At 41.1% G+C, this 27,775-nt stretch overlaps 4 protein-coding genes across 4 annotated transcripts; 2 read left to right on the top strand and 2 right to left on the bottom strand.

Moving 5' to 3' along the window:
* Nucleotides 1–1,161: 1,161 nt before the first annotated feature.
* coa4 (cytochrome c oxidase assembly factor 4 homolog) lies at nucleotides 1,162–2,925 on the top strand. The gene is made up of 2 exons (XM_071525268.1): nucleotides 1,162–1,265; nucleotides 1,620–2,925. Exon 2 carries the CDS (start codon nucleotides 1,629–1,631, stop codon nucleotides 1,878–1,880), a length of 252 nt encoding a protein of 83 aa, XP_071381369.1. The 5' UTR covers nucleotides 1,162–1,265; nucleotides 1,620–1,628; the 3' UTR covers nucleotides 1,881–2,925.
* A 113-nt stretch (nucleotides 2,926–3,038) lies between these two features.
* On the bottom strand, nucleotides 3,039–4,028 carry LOC139648995 (olfactory receptor 1-like). Its single transcript, XM_071525279.1, has one exon. It carries the CDS (start codon nucleotides 4,026–4,028, stop codon nucleotides 3,039–3,041), a length of 990 nt encoding a protein of 329 aa, XP_071381380.1.
* An 8,985-nt stretch (nucleotides 4,029–13,013) lies between these two features.
* On the top strand, nucleotides 13,014–15,597 carry LOC139648984 (uncharacterized). The gene is made up of 2 exons (XM_071525267.1): nucleotides 13,014–14,919; nucleotides 15,530–15,597. The coding sequence occupies exons 1-2, from the start codon at nucleotides 13,014–13,016 to the stop codon at nucleotides 15,595–15,597; spliced, it is 1,974 nt and encodes a 657-aa protein (XP_071381368.1).
* A 4,871-nt stretch (nucleotides 15,598–20,468) lies between these two features.
* Nucleotides 20,469–21,446, bottom strand: LOC139648994 (olfactory receptor 1-like). Its single transcript, XM_071525278.1, has one exon. The coding sequence runs from the start codon at nucleotides 21,444–21,446 to the stop codon at nucleotides 20,469–20,471; it is 978 nt and encodes a 325-aa protein (XP_071381379.1).
* Between the last annotated feature and the right edge of the window lie 6,329 nt (nucleotides 21,447–27,775).

Raw genomic sequence — 27,775 nt, 5'->3', positions numbered from 1 at the left:
TTTACAGCAAGTATAACATGAGTCACATGTTTTGGCAGTGTATTGGAATCTTGAAGTTTATGACAATGATTTCACCACTTAATTTCCAGTTTTCAAGATGCTACTGTAACAAATCATGTGTCACCAAACTCAGTGATTTCCATGATAAATAATTTGAGGTTATTTTTGAGATATAACACAATACCTGCCATTTTTTTGCGTGTAAGTGAGGACCAAAATGTTCTTCTAAATCTGCAGCTCACATTGTGATGCTGAAAAAAATCCTTATATACTTCAGTGCACATTTTCTTAATATTCTATTCAAGAGCTGGAGAATAGCTCAAATCGTATTGTTATTAATGGTAGTCAGAAAAACAGATGAAGAAAGAAGATGTGACTCTCCCCTATCTTTTAGAACTTGTTACACAAAATGTATTAAAACTATATATGAATTTACTGGATTCCATATATGAATGTATGAATTTCAGACCTAGTGTAAAGGGGTCCATGAATGATGAGACATAGATTGCAGAATGGTAAGAAAGTGAGTTGCCTGCTCTCTAGTGGCTACATGAATACAGTGCAAGTGCTTATGGCAACATCACTGGCCTATGTAACTGCAAGGTATAAAACGGTCTTAGAGCATTGGGAAAGTTAGAAATCGCTATCCACAATAGCTATGGAGAGCTGCTGGAGTTCTAGTCGTTCAATTTGTTGCTACTTTGCCTTTATTAATTCGCCAACTGATTTCCAGCAAAACCAAATTTTGCAGTTACTTTCACAAACAGTACACTATACACTAAAATTGAAGGGTCAATGACACGTGTCCTGAACATTGTTACTATTCTATAGTAAAAAAGGAAGGCCAGGGGTACATGTGCAATACTCTCAGGCTTTTTCACCCCACAGGTTTCCGTTTGATGCGGATGTACACGCGTGCATACAAGCGCAGAAAACTATGTCGAGCACCCGAATCTGATTTGGTAAAATGCAAATATCGTTGTGATACACCGTTAGGAGGATACTACTGCAGCTGGTTTAACAACATTTTAATTGAGCAAATAGTCGAGTTAATCTCAGCCCTCAATATCCAATCTAGCCCTGGCTACAAACAACGGAACTAATATCGGGACGATCGAACCTGTTTTAAGGTTACGCTTTCGTCCTTTCCTCAAATGTGTCCCCCATGTAAACTGCACGGCTGGTTATCGAAAGCGCGTAGTTATGCAAGTTACTGAAACCTAACTTTGGCAGCCTGACAGGCAGATTCGCCTACAGCAGCAAAGGTGCGATCGAAAGATAGCAAAGTATAAGCATTACTCTTGTCAACGTTAGATAAAGTTAACATGCTAGCCACATTCTTGATAAACTAGAGTTAAGTTAGTGTTAGCGTTAGCTAACCGTGACTTTTATATCTTGTGAGGTACAGCCTATATGTGATTTATTGCTGCTTAAAGACTTGTACCTTAATTGTAGCCACCATAGTTAGTCAGCTATATTGTAAATCACCTTGGTAACCTGGTATTGACTAGCTTCTTTGCTTGTTGGTACCGCAAAATATGGAGGTAACGTTAGGCGAAACTGCATGTCCCTTGTTGTCCCCGGGCTGACTGTCTGGCTGACTGATTCACTCCCTACAGTGAAACAGGATGGCATCCCCCTCACCTCATAATCGCAGCCGAAGTGAGGATGAGGATGACCCTGTGGACCGGATGATATCGCGCACCGGCTGTGCTGAGCTACACTACGCCGTGCAGGAGTGCATGGCCGAGCAGCAGGACTGGCGCCGGTGCCAGAGTCAGGTCCAGACGTTCAAAGACTGCATGGCGACGTTCCAGAAGGCACGGAAAGAACAGCTGATGAAGCAGCGGACAAACTCCACAGACTCTGCTCACAGCTGAACACAATGCCATACTTTCTCTTTTTACCAGTTAACAGGATCTGGTATAATTATCCTTCATGCTATTAAACAAGTATGAGCACCTGCATGAAAGCTTGGCTTGGATGTTTAATTAAGGAGAGAGGGAGGGTATCATGTGTAGAGGGTATCACCTTCTGTCACCGATGTTTCATAGAATCAGGCCTATGGCATTTCCAGAGGGCTCATCCGCTCTGATCAAAGGTACACTCATTTCCACCACACTTGTACTACACGTTTTCTGTACCTATAGGTACACACATCTTACCCAATATTTTCCAAGCTTACCATCAATCTCAATAAAATCTCAATAACAATGGATTAATGGGAAGTATTCCCTGCTGGCTGCATGGTCAATATGTAAGAAACCTACAAAGACAGGATTGTTAAGCCATTCTTTTAATTCATTGTTTTATGCATCTGGACGTAGTAATATCAGTCCTCATGTTGGTTTGATTTTGTGTGTACATGCATGTGCACAATTCAAGAGTGTATACTTGCTCTTAAATATTCAAGTTGCCTATTCTGGTTTTATTTAATTTTACTTTAAGCTGTTATCGCCCTTTGACAATTACATTGAAATCTGACTCAGTTACAGAGTCTGTAATGGCCTCAATTTTTTCTGGTGCAGGCTACATTGCACTCTAGTGTGGCAGTGCAGTAATAGCATCTGAGAGTCAGCTTGTCAGATGTTCTCATAATTTCAGAGAGCCTCTCTTGTGCACATAATGAAAAATCAGACATGAATATTTTTCTTAGTCTGACCCTGAAATATAATTTAGCGATTGTTCTTTTTTTTGTGAATTTGAAAATTAGAAAATGGTATCAGAAATATAAAATAAAAATCATGTCTTCAAAATCAAAATACCAAGAAAATGTTTTTTATGTTTTGTTTTTTGATCCTCTACTAACTTAAACTACTTCAACTCTTGTTATACAGCAACATAAATGGAAAGTAATTAATGTAAAATACAATTTCAGTTCTTATTTGATGTCATTATAAATGTATAATAAATTATTAAATGGCACATTTATCTAATTGAAACTCTCCTTTATGTGTGTCAACACTTAGGAGTTCACACACAGTTCACCTTTTTTGGACAACTTTGCTGAGCCATTTCGATTTTTTACTGTGTTAAGCCTACATTAACTGTTTGCTTGGTGCTGTGTTACTAAGTCTATTTCTTTTGTAAAGCTTCTTAATAGAGCTTAGTACTTCTTCTGTCTTTAAAGAGTATACAATAGGATTGAGCAAAGATGGTATGGTGTGTGTCAAGGAGGAGTTTATGATCCTGGCATTAGGGTGGATGTAAGTGGTCACTGAAGCTATATTAGTGCTCACTATTGGTAGGAAGAAAATAGCCACTAGGATCAGGTGAGAAGTACAGGTTTTCAGAGCTTTGACTCGTTCCTCGCCTGATGCAATCCTAAACAATGCTATGGCAATGCAAATATATGTGATTACGATCAATATAAGAGGAATACAGAGGAGTAGGATAAAAACGACATATGCCATTATGTTATTTAAAGAAGTGTCATTACAAGCAAGTTTATATGTGGGTGCATGGTCACAGAAGAAACTGTTAATCACCAAAGATCTACAGAAGGAGAGACGATCTATAAGGCTAACACAGAATGCTAATAAACTCAACAAGAAACCCCATGCAAACATCAGAATAGCAGCAATAGCTGGTTTAGTCACAATAGCATGGTACCATAGAGGAAAGCAAATTGCTACAAATCTGTCATATGCCATGGTAAGGAGTGTCCATGACTGCATACTTGCAAAGAACAAAACAAAAAACATATAACTTAAGCAGGCCTCATAGACAATGTATCTCCTATCAAACAGAAAAGTGTCCAACAGCTTTGGGATAAGGGCAGTGCTCTCACACAAGTCTGTCAAAGCCAGGTTGAAGACAATCATGTATTTAGGAGTATGAAGAGTCTTGACCAGGTAGATGACTGAGATAAGGAATCCATTCCCAAGAACAGACACAGCATAAACAAAACACAGGAATACATAGTAATACTTAACGTGAGGGATGTTGGAAAAACCATTGATATAGAACTTCGCAGGACGAGCAAATGTCGCATTGAATATAGTAGCAGCCTGGTGCTCATGGCCCATCACAGCCTCTCCTGTTTGCATAATAGAAAACAAAAAAAATATATAATGAAGAAATACATGGTTTAAATGTTTGGTAAAAGTTGTTGAAAGTAACCTCAGACTCACCTCAGACAATGTCAAGTGTTCACTGCAGTAAAGACAGCAAATGCCTCAACATTGAGAAACCTGTCATATATATCTTTCCACTGTACTTGTGGGATTACTGTCCCACAAGTACAGGTTTCTTGTGTCACATGCTCCCATGAAACACTCCTGGTATAACTGTCTCTTAGCTTAAGGCATCCAACTGCTGATGCAATCAACTGATGGGTAATTATCAGATGACTAGAACATTGATCTCATAGGTTTTGTGAAATCAGTAGAGTGATAAAACAATGACATACAGTCTCCATTAAGAGAACTATCCAGGACTCAAAAGTGAAATTATTTTCCAACATTTCCAATATTTCCATATTTCCAATATTTCCATTCCGAACAGCAACATACTATTAATTTTACTCTCATCTTCTGCCCTTAAGATGCACCAATTATAAATGAAGTATCATTTTGGTTAAAAATTATCTTTTGTTGATGGTTCCACCAGGCTTGCTGTAGAATGAAAACCCGTCTTCCCACTGAGTGATTTCCCCTCTCTACTTACTCTATTTCTTTTCCTAAGACTCACTCCTTCATGATTGTTCTATGGTCACATGAATATTTTAAGGTCACTAAGGCCCTGACTTTTGCACTCCTTAATTTTCGTTGCTTGTCATTTTTAAGAAACAACTTTTTAAAGCGCATACGATGAATTATATGGGCCGTTCTACAGAAGTTGTGCAAATTAGTGTCCCTCTCCAATAAAAACAGAATAAAATCTTTCAAAGCTACAATACTAATTAGGTCATCTTAGGATTTCTTATTATCCAATACATAAATTGCAATAACAATAATGTAAATTTGTTAAAATATTTATATTATAATCATGCCCCCCATGTTTCCCATTGGAAGACAGCTGTCTGTGGAGAGCCGCGTGTTACGAACTGGAGTCGGACCCAAGCGCAGGACACAGACAAAGGGATGAAGTTAAGAAACGGTTTATTGCACAATGAATGAATTGCGGCGTGAGCGTGGAGTGAGGCAGGCTCGGCGTCCAGGAGGGCCGGAGGTTGCTGGCGGGTGGATGGTGGATGAGTCCCGGTGTGAGCGTGGAGCGAGGCAGGCTGGGTGCCAGAGAAAGGCCGGAGGCAGCTGGTGGGCAGACGGTGGAACAGGCACAAAGTCAGGCTGGAGAGTAGCGATCCTGGACACAGGAGATTCAGGTTAAATGCAAGAAACATACACAGAGAAATTCACAAGATCAGTAGAACGGCCTCGGCTATCTACCACGGTGGTGGAGAAGACAATCTGGCGACGAGTGGATGAGGGACCAGGGTAGATATACTGAGGCTGATGAGATAATTGATGGCAGGTGCGCTGACTGGTGATGAGCTGCTGAGCCGGGAGCCCGGGAAACCACGTCCACAAGGAACACATACAAAACATGGAGACAGACAGGGAAACACAAGGAAGGGAGACACAAAGAAACACTAGGAACAACAAGGGGTATGACCACAACCGTAACAGTACCCCCCCCTCAATGGGCGCCTCCAGGCGACCCACCGGGTTTGTCAGGATGCGCACGGTGAAAGTCCTGAACCAAAGACTTGTCCAAAATGTTCCAGCGGGGAACCCAGCTGCGCTCCTCAGGTCCATAGCCCTCCCAGTCCACCAGGTACTGGTAGCCTCGGCCCCGACGGCGCACCAACTCCCAGTTGGTAGTCGGGAGCTGGAATCCGACGGCGGTCAGCAATGCGCCAATTGCGGTCGGCGGAGCGAAGCAGGGCGGCACGTGCATCCTTCCAGACCTTCCGGCACCGACGAAGGTGAGCTTGGACTGAAGGAACGGAGACTTCCTCCTCCTGTACTGGAAACAAAGGGGGCTGAAAACCCATGGCACACTCGAAGGGTGACATACCTGTGGCGGCGCTTGAAAGGGAGTTGTGCGCGTATTCTATCCACGACAGGTGGGTGCTCCAGGAGGAAGTATTCTTGAAAGCCACGCAACGGAGTGCCGCCCCCAGATCTTGGTTAGCTCGCTCCGCCTGGCCGTTAGTCTGTGGACGGAAACCAGAGGACAGACTCACCGTGGCTCCAAGGACTTGGCAGAAGGACTTCCAAACTTGGGAGATGAACTGAGGGCCGCGGTCAGACACGATATCCGCAGGAATCCCATGGAGGCGGAATACGTGACGCACCAGGAGGTTGGCAGTCTCCAGGGCTGTAGGGAGCTTAGGAAGAGCCAAAAAATGCACTGCTTTGGAAAACCGGTCTACAATGGTGAGTATAGTTGTGTTACCTTCGGATGGTGGGAGCCCGGTGACAAAATCAATGGCGATGTGGGACCATGGACGACTTGGAACCGGCAAGGGACGGAGCAGACCCGCCGACGGTTGGTGGGAGGTCTTGGCACGAGCACACACTGTGCAAGCATTGACGAAGGCCTGAGTGTCAGCAGCAATGGTGGGCCACCAGAAGCGCTGCCTGAGGAGGAAGGATGGTGTTAGGGTCAGAAGGGGATTCTTCGGAGGAGAACTGGCGGGAGAGGGCGTCGGGTTTAAGGTTCCGGGATCCTGGACGATAGGTGAGAGTGAATGAGAACCGACCGAAGAACAATGCCCAGCGAGCCTGGCGGGAGTTGAGGCATTTAGCTGTCTGGATATAGGCCAAGTACTTATGATCACTCCAAACGATGAATGGGTGTTCGGCCCCCTCTAGCCAGTGCCTCCATTCCTCCAGGGTGAGCTTGACGGCCAGCAGTTCCCGGTTGCCTACATCATAATTCCTCTCAGCTGGAGACAACCGACGGGAGAAGGCGGTGCATGGATGAAGTTTTTGGTCGGCGCCGGAACGCTGGGAGAGCACCGCCCCCACCCCCGAGCTGGAGGCATCCACCTCCACGGTGAACTGCCGTGAGGGATCTGGATGGATGAGCACAGGGGCTGACGTGAAGCGTCTCTTTAGCTCCGCGAAGGCAGCCTCCGCCTCAGGTGTCCAGGAAAAGGGAGTGGCAGTGGAGGTAAGTTGGGTTAGAGGGGGCTACCACACGACTGTAGTCCCTGATGAACCACCGCGTGTGCCACAACAATTATTATAGGCTACTACAGTGATTATCAGTAATTAATTAAAAGAGAAAAACAATTTATAAACTGATTAATAAAAATGCTTTTAAATGAGCCATTTAAAGGTACTGTTTGTAAGATTCAGAAAATGCTTGTTATTAGTGACACCTGTGGCCGTTAAGGTAACTGCAGTCAGCATCCTGTTGCTCCTGTGTATCGGCCAAAACAGTGACCATATGAACGTGATGGACAGGCGGCATCATGTTGATAGATGAGGAAGCAGTTTCTTTTTTTCAATCAGAAAATAACGTTTTATTTCTCTGATTCACCGGCTTTCTCGCTACTACCGCCCCCCTCTCTTCATTCACTTTCTAGCTCGCTCGACCATCTCTCTCTCTCTCTAGCTCGCTCGACCATCTCTCTCTCTCTCGCTCTCGGGCTATTAATTGAAGTTATATGTACGTTAAGTATGTTTTCAGTGCTGTGTTTTTGTGAGGAGGAACTCTGATTATGTGTGAACTTTGTCGGGTGATAACGTTACATTGGCTGTATTTATAACATTATAGGTCGGCGTTAGCTTGCTAGCCAGTTTTCATATGTGAAAACAGCAATAGTTTCACCGTGAGGCTCAGCAATGTCGCTATCTGTTATCTGCAATAACGCTAACTGTTAGTGAACTACACGGAATATGTAACGTTATATGTATTCATCATTTCCTGAATGACTGTAGTTCACCTTGCTGTGTCATTACAGCTTACCATTGTTTATTTCACCGTTACTGTAAATCAGCATTGTAGTTCACTGTACAAACGCCAGATCCATGCAGGGTAGCTAAGTTACAGCTAGCTGGCTAACCTTAGCATAGCTTTGTGTACAGTTAGATAACGTTATTTGGCCGCCGCTGCCGCACACGAGAGAAGTTTGCCTTCAGGGCTTTCTGCCAGAAAGCCTTTCTGACAGAAATCCACAGTTATGGTTTAGGTAGGGGTTAGGGTTACCCTAAGGCTTTCTACCAGAAAGCCCTGAAGGCAAACTTGTCCCGTGTGCGCTGCTGCCTTGCATCGCTCTTGGCTAGTAGAAGGCAATCGTTATACACCTTTGCTTTATAACGTTACATCATTTATTGTTGGCTAAAATCAACACTATTTGTCATAATAGCTACATAACTTAGTATCATGGATCACGTTAGCTGGTGAAGTGATTTGACAAGCTAGCCAACTAACATATCCACTCAGAAAGTATTACGTTACGAGCAAGCAAGCTATAGAAGTAGTGAAGCTGAAGAGACTAGCCACGGGAGCGCGCATAACGTCACATCCGTTGGAATCTCCCGGAAAAAACGTCCCGAGTCCTTCACATAGAATGTAGCTTTACACACTGTTACAGGCAGTCGGCTGAGGTCTCATTTTTTAAGTTACGTTACAACCCGTTCACACATTGGCAATAAAAAACGATTTATACATGTAAAAAGTTTGTAAAAGTTACATATAGGACCTTTAATAAAGCTATTTATAAAACAGTTAAATGGACAAATAAATGCATTTAGAAATCAATTTGCAAAATGCTATTTATTCATTTGCTCATTTATTTATTCATTTTCATATTATTTTTCCTTTTCACAAATCATTTTGGACCATACTTTACCATTAGACAACTCTTCTACTTAAAGCACGAGCACCGAGAGTGCTATGCTAAAAGTAATAGCTGCAGAGCTCTCATTGAAGTATTTTAAAATAACTGATTAATTAAAAGAGAAATAAGTCAAACAATTTATTAAATTACTAATTAAAATGGATTTAAATGTGTCAATTAAACCTCTTATAATAGTATGGGAAATTAAATTGGTCAATTAAAAATATGATTTCATAATACTTTCTGTAATCCACAAATATGTCACTCAAGTTATAATTTCATTTGCAAAATGGCTTTTAAAAATACATTTAAATTTATCTTTTAGTTTTTCATTTGCTTATTCATTTTCCTATTCCTTTTCCATTAAGTAAATGCTTTAACTAAAACCACAGCGGCCGAGTGTGTCACTCTAATAATAATACAAAATCATACCCACAGAGTAGTAACACTACTGCTCTCATTGGCCAGTTGCTGGTCTGTGGATTCTCACTCACTCTATCTGCAGTCAGTAGGCTGTAGCAGTGGTTTTAGGTGAAGCATTTACTCAATGGAAAAGGAATAGGAAAATGCCATTTTACCCCATAAATAAGCTTGATGATGTGCTCCTTTGCTGTGAAGCAAGTCCTTGTCAGTGTAACCTACTAGCGCGCGTGTCGCCTAGTTTGCAGGTAGATCTAAAGGTCTAGGTTCTAAGAGGAGACGGGCATATGGTGAAGTAGTGAAGCGCTCAATGACATTACTCAATCCTTTCCTTAATAACTCACACCAACAACCAAATACATTTATGTTTAACTGTAGTGTATTATTGTTTCTCTTTTCCTGTCTTATTTCCTTCAGTTAGAACAATAACCTTGCATATGTTCTTTCATTTACCGTACATACACTTCCCAATTTGCTACAATAATACAATAAACTCGTACACATCTTGGGCATGAAACAAAATTGCACAAAATTCCTAGTATTGACTAAATTATAATCAATTTCCACAGAGAACCTAATATGGTTAACTAAATTATTCACTATGGCAACCAATCTTAGCTATGCAATTTAGGTTCAAACCCAGTGTACATTCGACCACAATTTTTAAATGTTGAGGCCCAACAAGAACAACAAAAAAAATAAAATAAAACGAGATCTCAAAATGAAACAGTCTATACTTTCATAGAAATAACCAAGGGACTATGAAATCAGGCTTTATGTTTGTTCAACCCTGGTTTGAGTTTTTGATGCATTGAAGTTCCTACCACCACCCTTAGCAAGGAAAACTGTCCATCCTGGCTCCCAAGAGGATGGAGAAGATGAAGAAGGTTGAATCTGATGAGTAGTGGAGATGAAGATTGAAGATGACGATGGCGGCGAAGATCCAGTGAGCGGTGAGAAGATGGTGACGATGGAGATGGAACCAGGAGGCAGTGGATGACGGCAGCTCAAGCAGCACAGTTCTGTCTGTAGTATAGTCTCAACAAAAAACCAGTAATCACTCAGTTGTCCATATCAACAGTTCACTTGTGTTTCTTCTCAGGACACCAATACATAATATCCTTACACATCTCAATAACTGTACCTTTTAACAACATTTCACTTACACATTTTAGCTTAGAACTTAACGTCACTGTGTCCTGAGTCGGACACCCTCCGCTGCTATTGTCCTAAGTCGGACACATCCGGATTGACGCACTCTGACGCATTTTCCGGTCTTTTCGCGGGGATTTGAAGACACCGATCGCCACCTAGTGTAAGTGGAGTGAATTTACACATATCTAAGAATCTATATGTCAAATTTCATATGAATACATGGACATTTAAATGTCCAATTACTTTAGGAAAGTGATTTTGATGAGAGAAAGCCGAGAAAGCCGTAAGAACGCGCTTGGGCGACGATTTTTACTCCTACAAGTAGTGTCTGTTTTTTCACTGTAATGGCTAAACCCTGCACTCATATGAATGAATTTGGTAGCTAGCTTTACACTGCTTTGTCTAACCAATGAAAATGTAGGACATTGAATGACATAATCTGTAGTCCAGTTGGAGGGGGGCAGAAAAGTGGGCTGTCTAGAAAAAAAAGTTGTCGCCGCGGGAAAGATTTCAACAAAGAACAAAGAATCACATCTCAAATGCAGTTATTTATCTGATATCTACAACATGACAGTAGACATGAGAGATATTTTAACAGAGGATTTTAAAAAGTTGTTTTAGTTGTTCTAAAGTTTGTCTAGATCACGTATATTTTATGCACCATGATTTAAAATGAAAATAACGTGTGTGTGTGTGTGTGTGCGGGAGAGTGTGTGTGTGTATGTGTTGAAGCCAGCCAGCTCTTGTGATCAGAAAGGTTGATTATATAGATAAACCTTCAATGTAATGTTAATTAATAATAATAATACAAATAAATAATTTATATATATATATATATGAGTTGACCACATGTAAAACCAAAATTGAATAGATTTGACATACTTTGTGCTCTTGTGTGGGTTAGGGTTAGGCAAAAGAAGACAGAGGAGAAAGAAAGAAAGGCAAGAGGACAGAGAAGAGAGAAAGAAAGAAAGGCAAAAGGACAGAAGAAAGAAAGGCAAGAGGACAGGAGACAGAAAGAAACAAAGAAAGAAAGGCAAGAGGACAGAAAAGAAAGAAAGAAAGAAAGGCAAGAGGACAGAAAAGAAAGAAAGAAAGAAAGAAAGAAAGGCAAGAGGACAGAAAAGAAAGAAATAAAGGCAAGAGGACAGGAGAAAGAAAGAAAGGCAAGAGGACAGGAGAAAGAAAGACGGAGGACAGGAGACAGAAAGAAACAAAGAAAGAAAGGCAAGAGGACAGAGAAGAAAGAAAGGCAAGAGGACAGGAGACAGAAAGAAACAAAGAAAGAAAGGCAAGAGGACAGAAAAGAAAGAAAGGCAAGAGGACAGGAGACAGAAAGAAACAAAGAAAGAAAGGCAAGAGGACAGAGAAGAAAGAAAGGCAAGAGGACAGGAGACAGAAAGAAAGAAAGAAAGGCAAGAGGACAGAAAAGAAAGAAAGAAAGAAAGGCAAGAGGACAGAAAAGAAAGAAAGAAAGGCAAGAGGACAGAAAAGAAAGAAAGAAAGAAAGGCAAGAGGACAGAAAAGAAAGAAAGAAAGAAAGGCAAGAGGACAGAAAAGAAAGAAAGAAAGAAAGGCAAGAGGACAGAAAAGAAAGAAAGAAAGAAAGACAAGAGGACAGGAGACAGAAAGAAACAAAGAAAGAAAGGCAAGAGGACAGAAAAGAAAGAAAGGCAAGAGGACAGGAGACAGAAAGAAACAAAGAAAGAAAGGCAAGAGGACAGAGAAGAAAGAAAGGCAAGAGGACAGGAGACAGAAAGAAACAAAGAAAGAAAGGCAAGAGGACAGAAAAGAAAGAAAGAAAGAAAGGCAAGAGGACAGAAAAGAAAGAAAGGCAAGAGGACAGGAGACAGAAAGAAACAAAGAAAGAAAGGCAAGAGGACAGAGAAGAAAGAAAGGCAAGAGGACAGGAGACAGAAAGAAAGGCAAGAGGACAGAAAAGAAAGAAAGAAAGGCAAGAGGACAGAAAAGAAAGAAAGAAAGAAAGGCAAGAGGACAGAAAAGAAAGAAAGAAAGGCAAGAGGACAGGAGACAGAAAGAAACAAAGAAAGAAAGGCAAGAGGACAGAAAAGAAAGAAAGAAAGAAAGGCAAGAGGACAGAAAAGAAAGAAAGAAAGAAAGAAAGGCAAGAGGACAGAAAAGAAAGAAAGAAAGGCAAGAGGACAGGAGAAAGAAAGAAAGGCAAGAGGACAGGAGACAGAAAGAAACAAAGAAAGAAAGGCAAGAGGACAGAGAAGAAAGAAAGAAAGAAAGGCAAGAGGACAGGAGAAAGAAAGAAAGAGAAGAAGACAAGGAGCAAAAGGAAGGAGAAAAGAGACTAACAGTGAGGACCACAGAAAGAGAAAGTAAGTTAGATAAGGTGTGTGTGTGTGTGTGTGTGTGTGTGTGTGTGAGTGAGTGAGAGAGAGAGAGAGAGGGATTTTTTTTTACAGGAGCATCAAGATGTTAAAAGTAAAGGTGGATATAGAAATTTAAATGCTGCTTCGGTTTAAGGTAAATATACATGTCTATGAATGGTGATATGGCAATTTATAGAATTTATAAAATTTTTCAACCTTATTCAAGGCATGCAATGTGCCTGTAGACGTAATTTTGAGTTTATTTCTGACATGGCATCTGAAAAATTTATATCAATTTACAGATGCCAAACATCCGGCAAATTAAGAAGAGGGAGAGGAAGACGAGGAAGTGGACCCCGGAGGCCATGGAACAGGCCAAGCAGGAGGTGGAAGCAGGCAGGCTCACTTGCAGGCAGGCAGCCAAGCGGTTTGGGGTCCCGAAGTCCAGCCTGAGCGACCGAGTCAGTGGAAGGGTGGCCTCTGGCTGTGTCCATGGTCAGAGGCCACTTCTCGCCCCTGAAGATGAGAATTCCCTGGTGGAGTACTGTTTGTATTCTGCCAGTCATGGGTTTCCACTGACGAAGCCTCAGATCCTGGCCCACGCTCTGGCCATTCACAACTACCGCCACCCAAACAACAGGAAGACTGCGGTTGGCCAGACGTGGTGGATCAACTTCCGTGAACGGCACCACCATCGCCTCACTGCCCGGACCCCAGACATAATTGACCGTGGGAGGGCATCCTGTGCCAAGAGGGGGCCCATAAATGAATATTTCAGGCTCCTCACTGCCACCCTGGAGGAGCACGGGTTGAGGGAGAAACCCCGTCAGATCTACAACTGCGACGAGACGGGGTTTCGGCTGGACTCAATGAGGAGAAAGGTCATCGTGCCCCGAGGGACGAAACATGCATACAGACAGGCCCAGGGAACCAGGGACCACATCACCGTCCTGGCCTGTTTCAATGCGGCTGGGGAGGATGTCCCCCCTTTTGTCATCTACAAGGGGGGATATCCAGGGGGCCCCTATAACAAGGAAGGGGTCCCTGATGCCCTCTACGGGAAGTCGCAGGCAGGGTACATGGACAGTGAGCTGTTTAGGAAGTGGTTTGTCGGGCACTTCCTGAAGTTCGCCGCCCAGGAGCGCCCGCTGCTGCTGATCATGGACGGACACCAGTCCCACCTGGATCCAGAGCTGGTCCGGGCGGCACAGAGGGAGGGGGTCATTCTCCTGTGCCTGCCGCCACACACATCTCACATCCTGCAGCCACTGGATGTGAGTTTCTTTGGACCCTTGAAGGCAGATTTCTCTGGTCTTACAGGAGATCTGTCGGCTGTGAGCCACTCTTTCTTGGTTTCCAAGAAAGAGTTTTCAAGGGTCCTTAGGGACTCATACCAGAGGCTGAAGGATCGGAGAGTGGTGGTGGCTGGGTTCAGGAGGTGTGGCCTCTACCCTCTGGACCCGACGGCCATTGACTGGTCTCGGGTCATGCCGTCCGGGCCGCGGCGTGGGACCTCCTCACCACCTCCGCCAACCCCATCGGCATCTTCCTGGGCCACGCCTGATGCTACCCACCCCATCCAACCTCCCCTATCCCCAGTTGCCCCACCCCCAAGCCCACCTGCCACAACAACCCCGGCCCAGACTCATCCTACCCCTGCCCCCCATCCCCTGAGCCCACCCCCTGTCCCCAATACCCAGAATCCACCTCCCCCTCCACCTGCCAATCCTTACCTCACCCATCCCCTGGTAGCATCAGGCCAGATAACAGCAGACCTGGCCCACCTCCTGGCCGAAATCAACTACGCCCGCAACACCGGCAAGGTCAGGAGGAACACCACCAAGGCCAGGATCCTAACGGCTCAGGAGATGTCCGACGCCATCGAGGAGGCGGAGGACCGCGCTGCAAGGCGGGAGGCCCAAGCTCTGGCCAGACGAGACCGAGAGCAGCAGCGGGCCGAAGACACCAGCCCGGCAGCCACTTCCTCTACCCTGCCTGGCGGCTCCCGCCCCAGCCGCAGAACGTCCCTCGGGGCTGCTCCAGCCACCAGCTCCGGCCTTCCCATCGTCGGTCCCTCAACCCCCTTGGCCCCCTCTTGTGCCTCCCACGGTCCCCGGCTGCCTGCCCCCAGCGGCACACCATCCCCAACGAGCCTGCCTGCTCAGGAACATCAACACCATCCCCCATCTCCTGCTGGACAAGCGGACGGTAAATCATATCTATTTTACATTTGACTGTGCATTTAATTGAATTTAAATATCGAAATGTAAGAACTACTGTGATGCACAGACGTTATTGGGAGTATGTATTTTCATGTTTTAATATAAAATATTATTATTCTTTTAGAGCCTTCAGCATCAGGATGTGGCCTCCGGGGGTCCCAAATTTCTTCCTCTCCCTCCCAAAGTAAATCCTTTATATAATCTGTAAAAACAAACAACATTTAAACATGTTGGTGACAGTAGCCTTGATGAAGAATAAACAAGACATGTCTAAGCTTTGTCTCTTATTTTTACAGCCTCCAACCAGGCTTTGGTGTCCTTGTAGTCCAGCTCCTCCTTGTCTGCTGGACCCATGACATCCACCGGTAGTGTACTTCATGTTGACTGTCTTTGCATGCCAACACATGATAATCAGGCAATTTTCTTACAATTTTTTTGTGTGTGAATAGGTCACACCGCTGGGAAAACAAGGCAGGAGCCGACTGTTTGGCGGTGTGGCCGGTGCAGGAAACCTGACCCTCCGCAGAATTCGGAGGGATTGGTGTCGTGGGTCCAGTGTGACAACTGTCACAAATGGTTCCATGCCATTTGTGTAGGCTGGGAGGAGGAGCTGGACGACGACAACGACGAGGACTTTTGGTGTTTTTGGTGTCTTGACGTTTGATTTTGTTTGTCTTATTTATTTATTTATTTTTATTTGAATTTTTTGTCCTGTCTATTTTATGTTTATCAATAAATGTTTTATGTTTATCAAAAAATTGCTTTAATCTTTTCCATCATTTGTTATAGTCATTTGTCTTTGATTCAGACATTACCATTTTAGTCATTAACACTTATGTTTATAGTCCTGCCATAAATACTCTTGTGTGTGTTACTGGCAATTGTTATACTGTATGTACATATGTATGAGTGTATAATTGCTCAATTTAATGCATCAGCTGGTATTTTGTAAGTGATCAAACTTAGAAGAGAGTTTAACAAAACATCCAGCAGGTGGCGGTAACGCAGCAAAATCGAAATTAAGGAGCCTTAACTGTATTATTTTGAGTTGTTGAAGCATGTTATCTTATTGTGAAGGACGGAAGTACGGTGCCGGATGTTTTTTCATAATTGATGTAGACTTGGTTGACTCAGGAACAACCTAAAGGCCCTGCAAAATCAGCAGCGCGTAGTGTTTACAGCGTGAAGAGAGGGGTGTCCGACTCAGGACAAGCCTAGCGCGCAGCTAAATGACCGGCGATAGCGTCCTTTTTCCGACTCTGGTAAAGACAAATCTAAAGTAAATGATTAAAACAATATATGGTTAGAAAGGTAATAGGTTATACTTGACTTTTACACCATTAAACTAGTTGGAAACATTACATGATCGTTTATAACAGTAGTTAAAGCAAAATTTTAATAGAATGTTAGCAAAAAAGTGTCCGACTCAGGACACACTTCCGTTAGTCTTATCTGTCCAGCTTAATGAACTAGCTTACCAAGAACCTAACTGTCACGACGAAAAGACAGAAAACATATAAAACATTGATTGGTGCTGCCTGTAGCTGAATTAACCAACCACTAACTTAATATTTTTTTCTAAATGAATAGTATTCAACACATTCAAGTGAAACCATACCAATAATAGCTTCATCAGGTTATTAGCTAATCCCGACTGGTTTTTTTAACATATGACTAAGCAACAATCATCAAGGTTAGCAACAACCAGTGCTAATTCGCTTTTTTAGCTAACAGCTAACTCACCGGAATATTCGATAACAAACGCCGTTTGGACGAGTCGGCAGCTCCGTGGCTGTTATGTAACTTCTCTTTCAGCTTTCAAGAATCTCTCATTTATCGTTGCTAGTTTCTACTTCAATCAAAGTGATTAGATCGTTCCAACTTTCTGCACAAGAGCTACCTACTGGCGCAGTCATTTTGCTCGTGCCGGTCTCAGCAAGAAGAAAAAAAAAAGAAAAAACTTGTTGACGCATGCTCACATGCCTCTCTCAATTACGCCACTAGGGAGCGCAAATGGAACATAATAACTGAGGGGAGTAGTTATTCTAATAATGTCATACCTGTCTGATGACTTTGTTCTTTTTTATAATGACTGCTCAGACTACCTGGCTACATCAGCATGCCACCTATCAAGTCACATCAGACAGACATCAGCTTAAAGCTGCAGTAAGGGAAGTTTTCTGACCCCAAGAGGGTGACAGAAACCGCAACACAATTCTAAATAAAGCACAGCAAAGCCACTGCACTACGGAGGCTTGCTAAGGACAACCATTGCAAAGCACCGTGCATAAAGGCTAATAGCTAAGCTAAGCGTACATATGGATAAGTGTCGCCAGTTGCAGTCTCGCTTGGACAGGCCTTTCTCCCGCTGAAGGTTACATGTCCCAAAATTACAAATGAAGGTAGCAAGTTTACTAGTTTAACAAGTTTACTCGCTCACTTCATTAATTCTGCCATTACAGGAAATTTTTTCAGGAATGCGAGGGGGTGAGAGCTGCTTTTAAACAGCAAGGGAGGAGCCAAGCTAGTCTTAAAAAAATGAAAAGCTACTGAATGGCCCAGGAGGAGCTTCATTCCAGAAAAGAGTATGACAACAAGCTTTTGAAAAGAGGTGAAAACAGCAACACATCTGGCTGCTTTGTGGATATTGGTTTATATTTATTTTATTTATTTATTTGTTGGTTTATTTAACAGGGACAGTGCACATTAATAAACATTGCTGAAAATGCGCCAGAGTTAGCCAAGAGGCTATTTTTCATCTGTAGTCCCTGGACAGATGTTACAGAGTCACCCTAAAAACAGAATATAATATATAATGTAATATAATATAAGATTGAAATTACAAAGTTATTGAGATAATTTATAAGCATGCAGAACAATAATAAGAAAATAAGAAAATATTAATGTTAATCACAGACATAAAAAGCATGCACAGTGTATAAAATACATAAATCAATATACACAATAAAAGCAAAACCACAATAAGACATGCATGCAGGTACATGAGGGTAGACTGGCGATAGCAAGATAGCGACAGGTGACAGCAGACAGCAAGGGAAGTTCAGCACAGACAGACTGAGGACAGTAAGGTGCAGTTGAGTTTTAGTGCTGACAGAGCTGAGTACTAATTAACCATTTCTTTAAATGAGCTCTAAATAAACCGTATGTGTCCAATTCTCTAATATTTGCTAGGATGGAGTTCCATTCTAGTGCAGCTTTAACAGAGAAAACAGACTGACTACTTTTCCTGAGTGGGATAATGCAATCCCCTCGTACTGCACCTCTTGTGAACCGATATGCAGTTGTTCTTATGTTGACAAACTGTCTGAGCGGAGAAGTCAAGCCATATTTAATCTTGTACATAAGACAAACATTTACATATTTAATCATGTTTTCCCAACTCAGCAAGTTATATTTATGTCTATATCATTATGTCTCAATGAAATCTCCACATAGCACACATTCATGTCAGGATTGGTTATAAGGTCTAACTTTCATGGTGAAGCAAGCTAAACCATGGATCACTTAACCGCCGAGTATTTGGCTGATTTTAAACCACAGCCATCATTATGGTAATAACGACTGTGTATACGGGTTCAGAGCAAAGCTTTTTATACCTTGGTAGGAGACCAGCATTTGTCATACATTTTTGAAACCTTGCTAAATTTGCAATAGCATAGGCATCATTAAATGTGACATTCAAAAATGTTACTTTTAACAACAAAAACCTTTTTTGAGCATAACTGTGCTTTGCACATTACCTACATGCTCTCCTCTGTCACAGTCATGATAAAAGTGACAAATGACAAAAAATGATGTAACATTGGCCAGATAAAGGGGGTGGGTCAACAAACAGCATGTTGGGTTTTTTTCCTCTTTTGAAAACAGAAACTACTGTTTTAGGTACTGTTTGTGTTCTATTTTAAGTAGGCCTACTCCACTGCACATTGCTGGGTACTCGCCGTTTTTGTTTGCCATTTCTTGTTCCAAATTTTTCAGCCGAAAAAAAAAAACTGAAGAATAAGATGAAGGACATCCAAACACTTCTTATGTAATTTATTGCCTGTGACATTGATTATTCTAAGCATTTACATTACATTAGGGTTACGGTTACATTGCAGGTATTATTATTTGGTAGTAGAAGTAAATATTTATATTATCTCAACAATGCGGTCACAACTAAAACACCTGCTTTTTGGTCAAATTTAGAATAACACAAATAATCATTTGAAAATCCAAGGCAATGTGCAGGTGTGGGTTTACATAATGTCATTAATCAGAAACTAGCCAATTTCTCCTTTTTACAGGGAACTTTTACACTGAATTTTCACCAAATTTCACAAATTAGATTTTTTATTTGATTTAAAAATTCAAGTTAATTGACTAAAAATCACAGCAGGCAAGATAAATTTGAAAAATGTAAATTTTCAGTGGAGTAAATTAAAATGATCAATTAGTTGTGTCTGTTACAGTAGGATTTACACCATGTTTCGGTTGTGTCAAATTTTGGAGCAATCAGTAAATTTATATGTCTTCTGAAAATATGACAGATTGCACTAAGCATCTAGTGGATTTGTGTCATTCAGAGTGCAACATATGTGTAAAAGAAACAACAACATAAAAGAAACTTTGGGAAAACAATACAAATTTCAACTTTTTGTCAGCCTTCAATTTGACTACTGTAGAATAAACAACAACTTTTTAAAGCACATAAGATGACTCATATCATTTTATTAGTATCATACAATATGTTTGCTTTAGTGCCAACCAGAGGTGTGACCAAGTCAACTTTGCTCGAGTCCCAAGTCAGTCTCAAGTCTTGAGGCACAAGTCTCAAGTCAAGTCCCAAGTCTAAATGTAGAACCCCAAGTCAAGTCCATGTCAAATGTCAAGTCTCAAGTCTAAATGTAGAACACCAAGTCAAGTCAGAACAAATCAAGAGTCCAGTATCAATTTATAATAAAGAAAACTAAATATCTAGGATTTTTCAATGCAATATGGTTTTAATAGGATAAAAACTTAGGCAAGCGTCATGAGTTTGATTTCTATAATCAGTTTCAACTTTCAACCATTCCATGCAAATTCAGAAAACAGAATATAAATTCAGTCTTCTGGTGGAACAAATCTCACTTTCAATCTAAGTCATTTACACAAGATCTTTTGTCAAGACTTTAGAAACCTTTACAAGTCATCAAAGTACAAGTCAAAGTCAAGTCCCAGGTACTGAATGTACTAACTTATTACAACTATCATTACATATTAATCTATAATACAGTTTTGAATATTTTTGATACACAGTTCAGCTTTTTGAGCAATATTAATGGGCAACATTGATGAAGGGGTAGCTTCAGCATTGTTGCATCCATTACATGGGAACAACAAATTGTTAGATGACATATAATTATAACAATATTTACATGGAATTTTCATGGTGTGGGCCACGTCGACCAATCAATGTCCAGTAACGAGGCCGCGGCTGCTACACACCCCGACTGCAGCACAGAGGCGAGGGCCCGCTCATCACTGCTTGCAGTATTAATTCACTGTTGTGTTACTAAGCCTATTTCTTTTGTAAAGTTTCTTAATGGATCCAAGTACTTCTTCTGTCTTTAAAGAGTATACAATAGGATTGAGAAATGCTGGTATAGTGTGTGTCAAGGAGGAGTTTACGATCCTGGCATTAGGGTGGATGTAAGTGGTCACTGAAGCTATATTAGTGCTCACTATTGGTATGAAGAAAATAGCCACTAGGATCAGGTGAGAAGTACAGGTTTTCAGAGCTTTGACTCGTTCCTTGCCTGATGCAATCCTAATCAATGCTATGGCAATGCAAATATATGTGATAACGATCAATATAAGAGGAATACAGAGGACTAGGATAAAAACAACATATGCTATTATACCATTTAAAGAAGTGTCATTACAAGCAAGTTTAAATGTGGGTGCATGGTCACAGAAGAAACTGTTAATCACCAAAGATCTGCAAAAGGAGAGACGATCTATAAGGCTAACACAGAATGCTAATAAACTCAACAAGAAACCCCATGCAAACATCAGAATAGCACCAATAGCTGGTTTAGTCACAATAGCATGGTACCTTAGAGGAAAGCAAATTGCTACAAATCTGTCATATGCCATGGTAAGGAGTGTCCATGACTGCATACTTGTAAAGATCGCAACAAAAAACATATAACTTACGCAGGCCTCATAGACAATGTATCTCCTATCAAACAGAAAAGTGTCCAACAGCTTTGGGATAAGGGCAGTGCTCTCACACAAGTCTGTCAAAGCCAGGTTGAAGACAATCAGGTATTTAGGAGTATGAAGAGTCTTGACCAGGTAGATGACTGAGATAAGGAATCCATTCCCAAGAACAGTCGCAGCATAAACAAAACACAGGAATACATAGTAATACTTAACGTGAGGGATGTTGGAAAAACCATTGATATAGAACTTCGCAGGACGAACAAATGTCGCATTGAATATAATAGCAGCTTGGTGCTCGTGGCCCATCACAGCCTCTCCTGTTTGCATAAGAGGAAACCAAGAAAAACTTAATGAAGAATTACATGGTTTAATTGCTTGGTAAAAGTTGTAGTAACTAAACTTACCTCAGACAATGCCAAGTATTCACTGCAGTAAAGACAGTAGTGAGAAGCATGTAATTTATTGTTTTTCCACTGTAGTTGTGGGCCAGTAGAAATGCAGGTTTCCTGCGTCACATGCTCTCCTATGGGATACTGAAACACTCCAGGTGTAACTGTCTAAGGCATCATTATGCTGATGCAATCAAATTCTTTCAAAACTTGAAATCTTGATCAGAATCATAAAGACTTTCTACCCCTTTTTACAATCCAGCACAGCATCAGAATGATCCTGCTGATTTTTAATCACCTACTTCAGTTTAGCCCGACGGACCTGGTACCGGGTCCACCCCCATGGCGTAGTTACGAAAAATCGCAATGGAAGATGGTTTATTTATAGAAGATATGAATGTTATACTGTTTTGAAAACATTGTCACATGTGAGGTGGGGGGCTGGACCCAAACGCAAAACCGGCTCAACAGGGATTATGAAAAAGGCTTTAATAATGAAACTAGGCAACATACAAAACTAAGGTAGGCAAATGCAAAAGGCAAAAAGCAAAACTAACAGAAGGCTAACCAAAAACAACCACAACCAGGCTGGCAGAACAAAAGGCAAAACAGAACCAAACCTGGGTGGTGACACAGCAAGGAGGAAACACAGGGTAACAGGGAACAAGGCAGGGAACAAGGCAGGTAACGCGCGTGACAACAGAACACATAACAGAACACAGGAGGCTAGGAGGATGGCAGGACTGGGGAGTGAAGGGAGAGATTGACCAGGACCAGGGGCAGAACATGCAAACAGGGGCAGATCATGACAAACATGGGGTCTTCAGCTTTCAGAATCCGTAAACCAATTGTATGTTGTCCAAACTATGTCTTATTACGAAATATTTTAACAATAAAGTCGTACAAATATAAACTTCATAAATATAAGAGCAAGTTGTGATCAAAAGATTCGGGATAATTTTCTCGTCAGTCTACAATAACATGCTTGGTATCGCTGGAAACGCACGACAATTGGAACGACACAGCTTGCGCTATTTCCGGGGAAACGTAGCAGTCAAACTTTACAGTCACACTGACATAAATCTATGTTCTTGCCAAAATATTTCACCAAGGCTTATGTTATTTTCGCCAAAAACAGCAGATTTTAGTTACTTACGTTTCTACCGTAACTCTCGACCGTCAGGGAGTCATAGCGATCGTCAGGGGGGTTTCACCAGCCATTTCAGTCCAGACAGACTGGAGCTCTATGGTGGGAGCTCTGGCTCTTCATCGCCATCTGGTGGCTGTATCGAAGTACTGACACCAATGAGCCTTATACCATTCTCTTCCTCTGGCTCAGACAAAACATGAGGATACCTCATAAAGCACTGAGGACCCTTGCATTCTCCATTAATCTGTCTGTATAGCATGGAGCTCTTCAGTCATATATGAATATTGATCAATATTAATTGTGTTTATTACTATTTCAATGTTTTTGGGAGATTTATGTTATTTGTAACATGGCTATATGGAAATAAATAGTGTTTTGAAAGTAATGTTGACAGTAAACAGTCAACATGTAAACAGTAAACATGGCCAAATGGAGACCGCCTGAGTATATCTTTATAAATTGTATCATAAATGTTGTATTTTAGTGCACTGCAATAAGTGCTACATCCATCATGTAGGTTTAATATACTTTAAATAGTTGTGATCTAGTTTATTTTATTTGTTTTATCCTAAAAAGTATCAATATACTTTCCCTTTACTTAAAATGTGTCAGTATATATACAACAATATATTTTAAATAAAACTCACAATTTATTTGAGTAGTTATGTCTATGTGATTGTTGTGTACATGAAATGTTATAAAAGTGAGTTGACATACACAATTTATTTGAGTAGTTATGTCTATGTGATTGTTGTGTACATTAAATGTTATAAAAGTGAGTTGACATACACAATTTATTAGAGTAGTTATGTCGATGTGGTTGCTGTGTTCATGTAATGTAATAAAAAAAAGTTGACATTATCACTTTTCCCCTGATTCTTTGTGCTGCAACGTGTCTGTCTGGTCTGGGCGGGACAGGTCACTTTACCCGGGAAGGTATCAGCAACTTGCTTGGCCTACAGCCTACTCACTCTGTTCGCCGCTGCAGAATTTTATGGATCCTGGATAAAGCGGTAAGTTGAGCAATTTTAGCCGAATGATTGGTGATGTAAAGTCACGCTAAACCGATGACTTGAGAGGTCCCGTTCGGCAGCTAACGTTAGCTAAGCAAATCTGTAGCTAACGTAGCTGCCCTGCAGACATGGCAAGCTAAGTTAGCTGCCCGGTGCTAACTAACGTGATCCCGTCAACCACGGTTCTGTCACCCTCTGTCACCGCAACCTAACGTTACACTTGGAGAAAACAGAAACCTGAAGCGAAGCCTGTAAAATTTAATGTAGGCTAAGCCAAGCCGATTTAAGTTTCAATACAGACAGGCTACAGACATGCTAGCTAAAGTATGCCTTATTAGCTAAGTTAGCTATCACGTTTCAGTCAGAGTGAATTTTATGCACTTGTGCTCTTCATTATGTCTGCCATCTTGCTTCCCTTGTTTTGCCTCCAAGCAGGAAACGGTGTGTGGCCGTACACGAAATTAGAACCATAAACGGTAGATAAAACTCCTAGACAAAAGACGCTAATGCTAACGCTAGTTAATGCTAACGCTAGCTAATGTCAACTTACTGTAAGTTAGCTGTAGCTGACTGTCTGATATCGAGTGTTGTGGGGTTTGGGCAGGCAGTGATGAACAGTCATTAGTAATGTGATGACCAAGCAGGTAGAGGCAAAGAACAGAAAATTGCATCCCTTTATTGTAATGCAGCCTTTAAAACCAGGAAAAGACAACACTTATGCCAGATCACGATAGTACAATACCCACACTCCATGCCATTGTCATGGCAAAGTAAGATTGGCCAACACAGCAGGCATACTTACAGATGCTGTTTGCCAATGCTATAGTACTTAGGTCCATGGCTTGGAATTCCAGATTGGAGCACTGGAAACCAACTTGAAAATTGACTTGGATGTGTAGCTTACAGGTGACTGGGACACTGGTAATGGGGTCTTCAATTTTGGTGACTCATACTTGAAAGCAGATGAATTGAAGCTAAACAAACTTAATATTCAGTGATCCAAGAACATAACTGCAATTTGGTGTTGTTAACATTACACTGACAGTAACTGCTATATGAGATTGATTTTGACATATGCTGTCAACTAGTGTAACTGTGTAATGAAGTATCCGTTACCTTTAGCAATAATGGTACAATTTTGACTTTGTGTCTGATCTATCTTATTACCTGTCTGATCTGTTTATCTCATTACCTGTTTCTCTGACCAAACTCTTTATTCTTCTTTGTCTCCACCAATACAGTCGTGATGAAACCGAGGTGCACGCCGAGCTCAGCAGTTGCCCGATGAAAATCTACGCGTGCCATCAGCCCGATGCCATTGGCGTCATCAAAGAAGGACATCGAGTGGTCAGAGGTTTGACCAACCTGTCAAAAGCATGCTGCCTTCTCTTTGGACTTACCTATGCCCTGGAACTTAAGTATCTACCAAAACTGGCGTGTTACATGTGTTGAAAATAATTTGTCTTTTGGCAAGTTACTCATGTAATAGAATTTCAGTTGGCATTTTCCTTTTGTGTTCATTCTAATGTGCCTTAAATGAAAATGGACTTAACTGTGTTCTGTACCATCACTGTCACTACCTCATGAGGTAGATATTCAACAGTATTGTGTGCGCAATTCAGCAGTTATGGCCTGTTTTGCAATCTATGGCACTGTTAGAAGTGAAACCTTTGAAACAGTGGGTTGTGAAGAGTTAAATAAATGTTATAATCTTAAATCTGTCTTTCCATCTTGTTCTTCTTAATTTGAAATTGTTATTGTTATTGACAGGAAAGTCTATTTATGTAAAGTTAATCAAAACGTAGTGCTTGGGATATAGAAATTATAACAACAAAACCAGAGAAATTAATGTAGCATAATTTATTCACCAGAGGTTGTAGCCTGGACTCAATTTAATGGAGTTCATTCACATGTGTGATTAGGTTAATTTTACTATTTTACATTTTATCTACAAGTAACCTGTACTCATTTTAATTAAGTTCAATATCATGTGCAAGTGAGTTACCTTTACCAAGAAAATTAAGTTTATCTAACTAAGTAATATCAGTAGTATTAGTTAACTCAACCTGATTTTACTGGGTTCATGTTAAGTAATGTTAGTGTTCATTCTACTTAAAAAGCCTTGAAGTTGACTCAACTCAAAAAGTCCAATGCAACCACTTACCTCACTTTTTATAAGTTAAAGAAAGGCATTACTTTTTAGAGTGTGTATTTTTTTATCAAATTTACAGTTACAGTTGTAGTCAAAGAGTAGGAGAAGACATTCAGTTGCATCATTATCCATAGGATCTTGGTTATAATGGTGATATTGCCTTTGAAATTTAGATTATATACTAGGCGAGGATGAATCTTATTTTTTCCTTTATTGCATCTCCATTTACTCTGGAATGGTAATAGATACCTATAGGTTTACTTACAATGGATTCATATTCCTTAGCTTCTTACCTATCAAAGAAGACCAGAAATATGCATATAGGCCTTATGGTTTAGGAGCTATTCCTGATTCATTGTGGGTATGTTATTTTAGGTGTTTTTTCCTAGGGCTAGGGCTAGGGCTTAACAGGTTAAAAAATTATCAGATAGGATCATTCAGATCCAGATAACACATGATCAAAATTACAGAATCCTATGTTGAGATATAGTGGACAAATATTTTTTTTTTATGTTGTTAGGCCAAAAAGACTGGAGTGCCTATTCCGTTTTCTTGTTGTGGGCCTTACCGTGTTTTGTTGATTGGTCTTGTCTAGCTACTGTAGCTATCGTTTTCAGTTCACCTTTGTTTGATTTCAATGTTAGAAGTTGGTTCAATCTTTGAGTTTTAGTTTAAGTGGACATTGTCAAAACAACATGACTTTATGCAGCATGTTCTCTAACATTGCTGTTACAGTTAGGCTTTGTTTAGTGTAAGAGCTGATTTCCCATTGTTTACGATCTAACAGTAACTACTAATGCTGGCTATTTCTTTAAGTTGCAATGTTAGCTAGCAAGCTACCTTGAAGCATTACAGGAGGCCTTGTTTTCTGTGAGGTAAAGGAATAGTTCACCCAAAAATGAAAATTCAGTCATTATCTACTCACCCCCATGCCAGCAGAAAATCGGGTAAAGTTTTTTAGTCCATACAACAGTCCCGGAGATCCCCGGAAGAAATTGCCGCTTGCTCCAAAGCAACTCAAGTTGCTGGTGACCTGTCTTCAGGTCAATAAGAGTAGATTATTTCCATTATTTTTTTAAGTCTCAAGACAGGTCACCAGCAATTTCAGTCAAAGCAACTTCAGTTGCTTTGACTGAAGATAATGACTGAATTTTCATTTTTGGGTGAACTATTCCCTTAAGATTCTTTTTTTTGCGATTTTTTTTTATTGATTTTGATATCAATTATCAGAATCAGCAATTATCAGAATCAGCAATACATGAAAGTAAGGAAAAAGAAAAACACAACAAACAATAATGAAAACAAAACAACCATCCCCACCGGGGATCCCCTCCCTCCCATCCTCCCACACCCATCCACCCAAAAAAAAAAAAAAAAAAAAAAAACACTCCCACCCACCCACCCGGAATCTAGGCCACCCATCCCGACATGAGGCTATTACAGTAATGTTTTGAGTTTCTCAGAGATGGAACTCCACAGTTCTGCCACTGATTCCTTGCCCCATGCATACGGGCTGTTGACAGCTCCAGATATACAATGTCAAGATATGTTAAAACCCATGCTTGAAAAGAAAGAGTATGGGGAGGTTTCCAGCGGGTAGCAACCAGTTTTTTTGCTGCTGTCAGCCAAGCTAAAAAAGCTCACTTTTTAGGCAGTGTCAGGTTCCAGCTAGATAAGTCGTTTAACAAAAATATAAAAGACAAGTTGGGCACAGTATTCTCAAAAATCTTGGAAAGATTGGAAGCAATCATTCGCCAGAATCTGGCTACTGGAGGACACTCCCAAAACATATGTAAATAAGTCCCCGTTGCCTTTATGGGACACAGAGTGCAAGTTGAATCAGTGGTCACTTTCATTATACAAAGCTTCCTGGGAGTTAAGTACACTCTATTAATAAAATTATAATGGATTTGTTGGTGATCAGGGTTTCT

This window comes from Centroberyx affinis, unplaced genomic scaffold, assembly GCF_046629955.1.
Source record: "Centroberyx affinis isolate AG114_WGS23_722 - 3 ecotype Tasmania unplaced genomic scaffold, CSIRO-AGI_Caff_v1 ptg001279l_1, whole genome shotgun sequence".
Classification (NCBI taxonomy): Eukaryota; Metazoa; Chordata; class Actinopteri; order Beryciformes; family Berycidae; genus Centroberyx; species Centroberyx affinis.
Note: the sequence above shows the minus strand (reverse complement) of the source record. Positions and strands in the feature narration are given on the sequence as shown.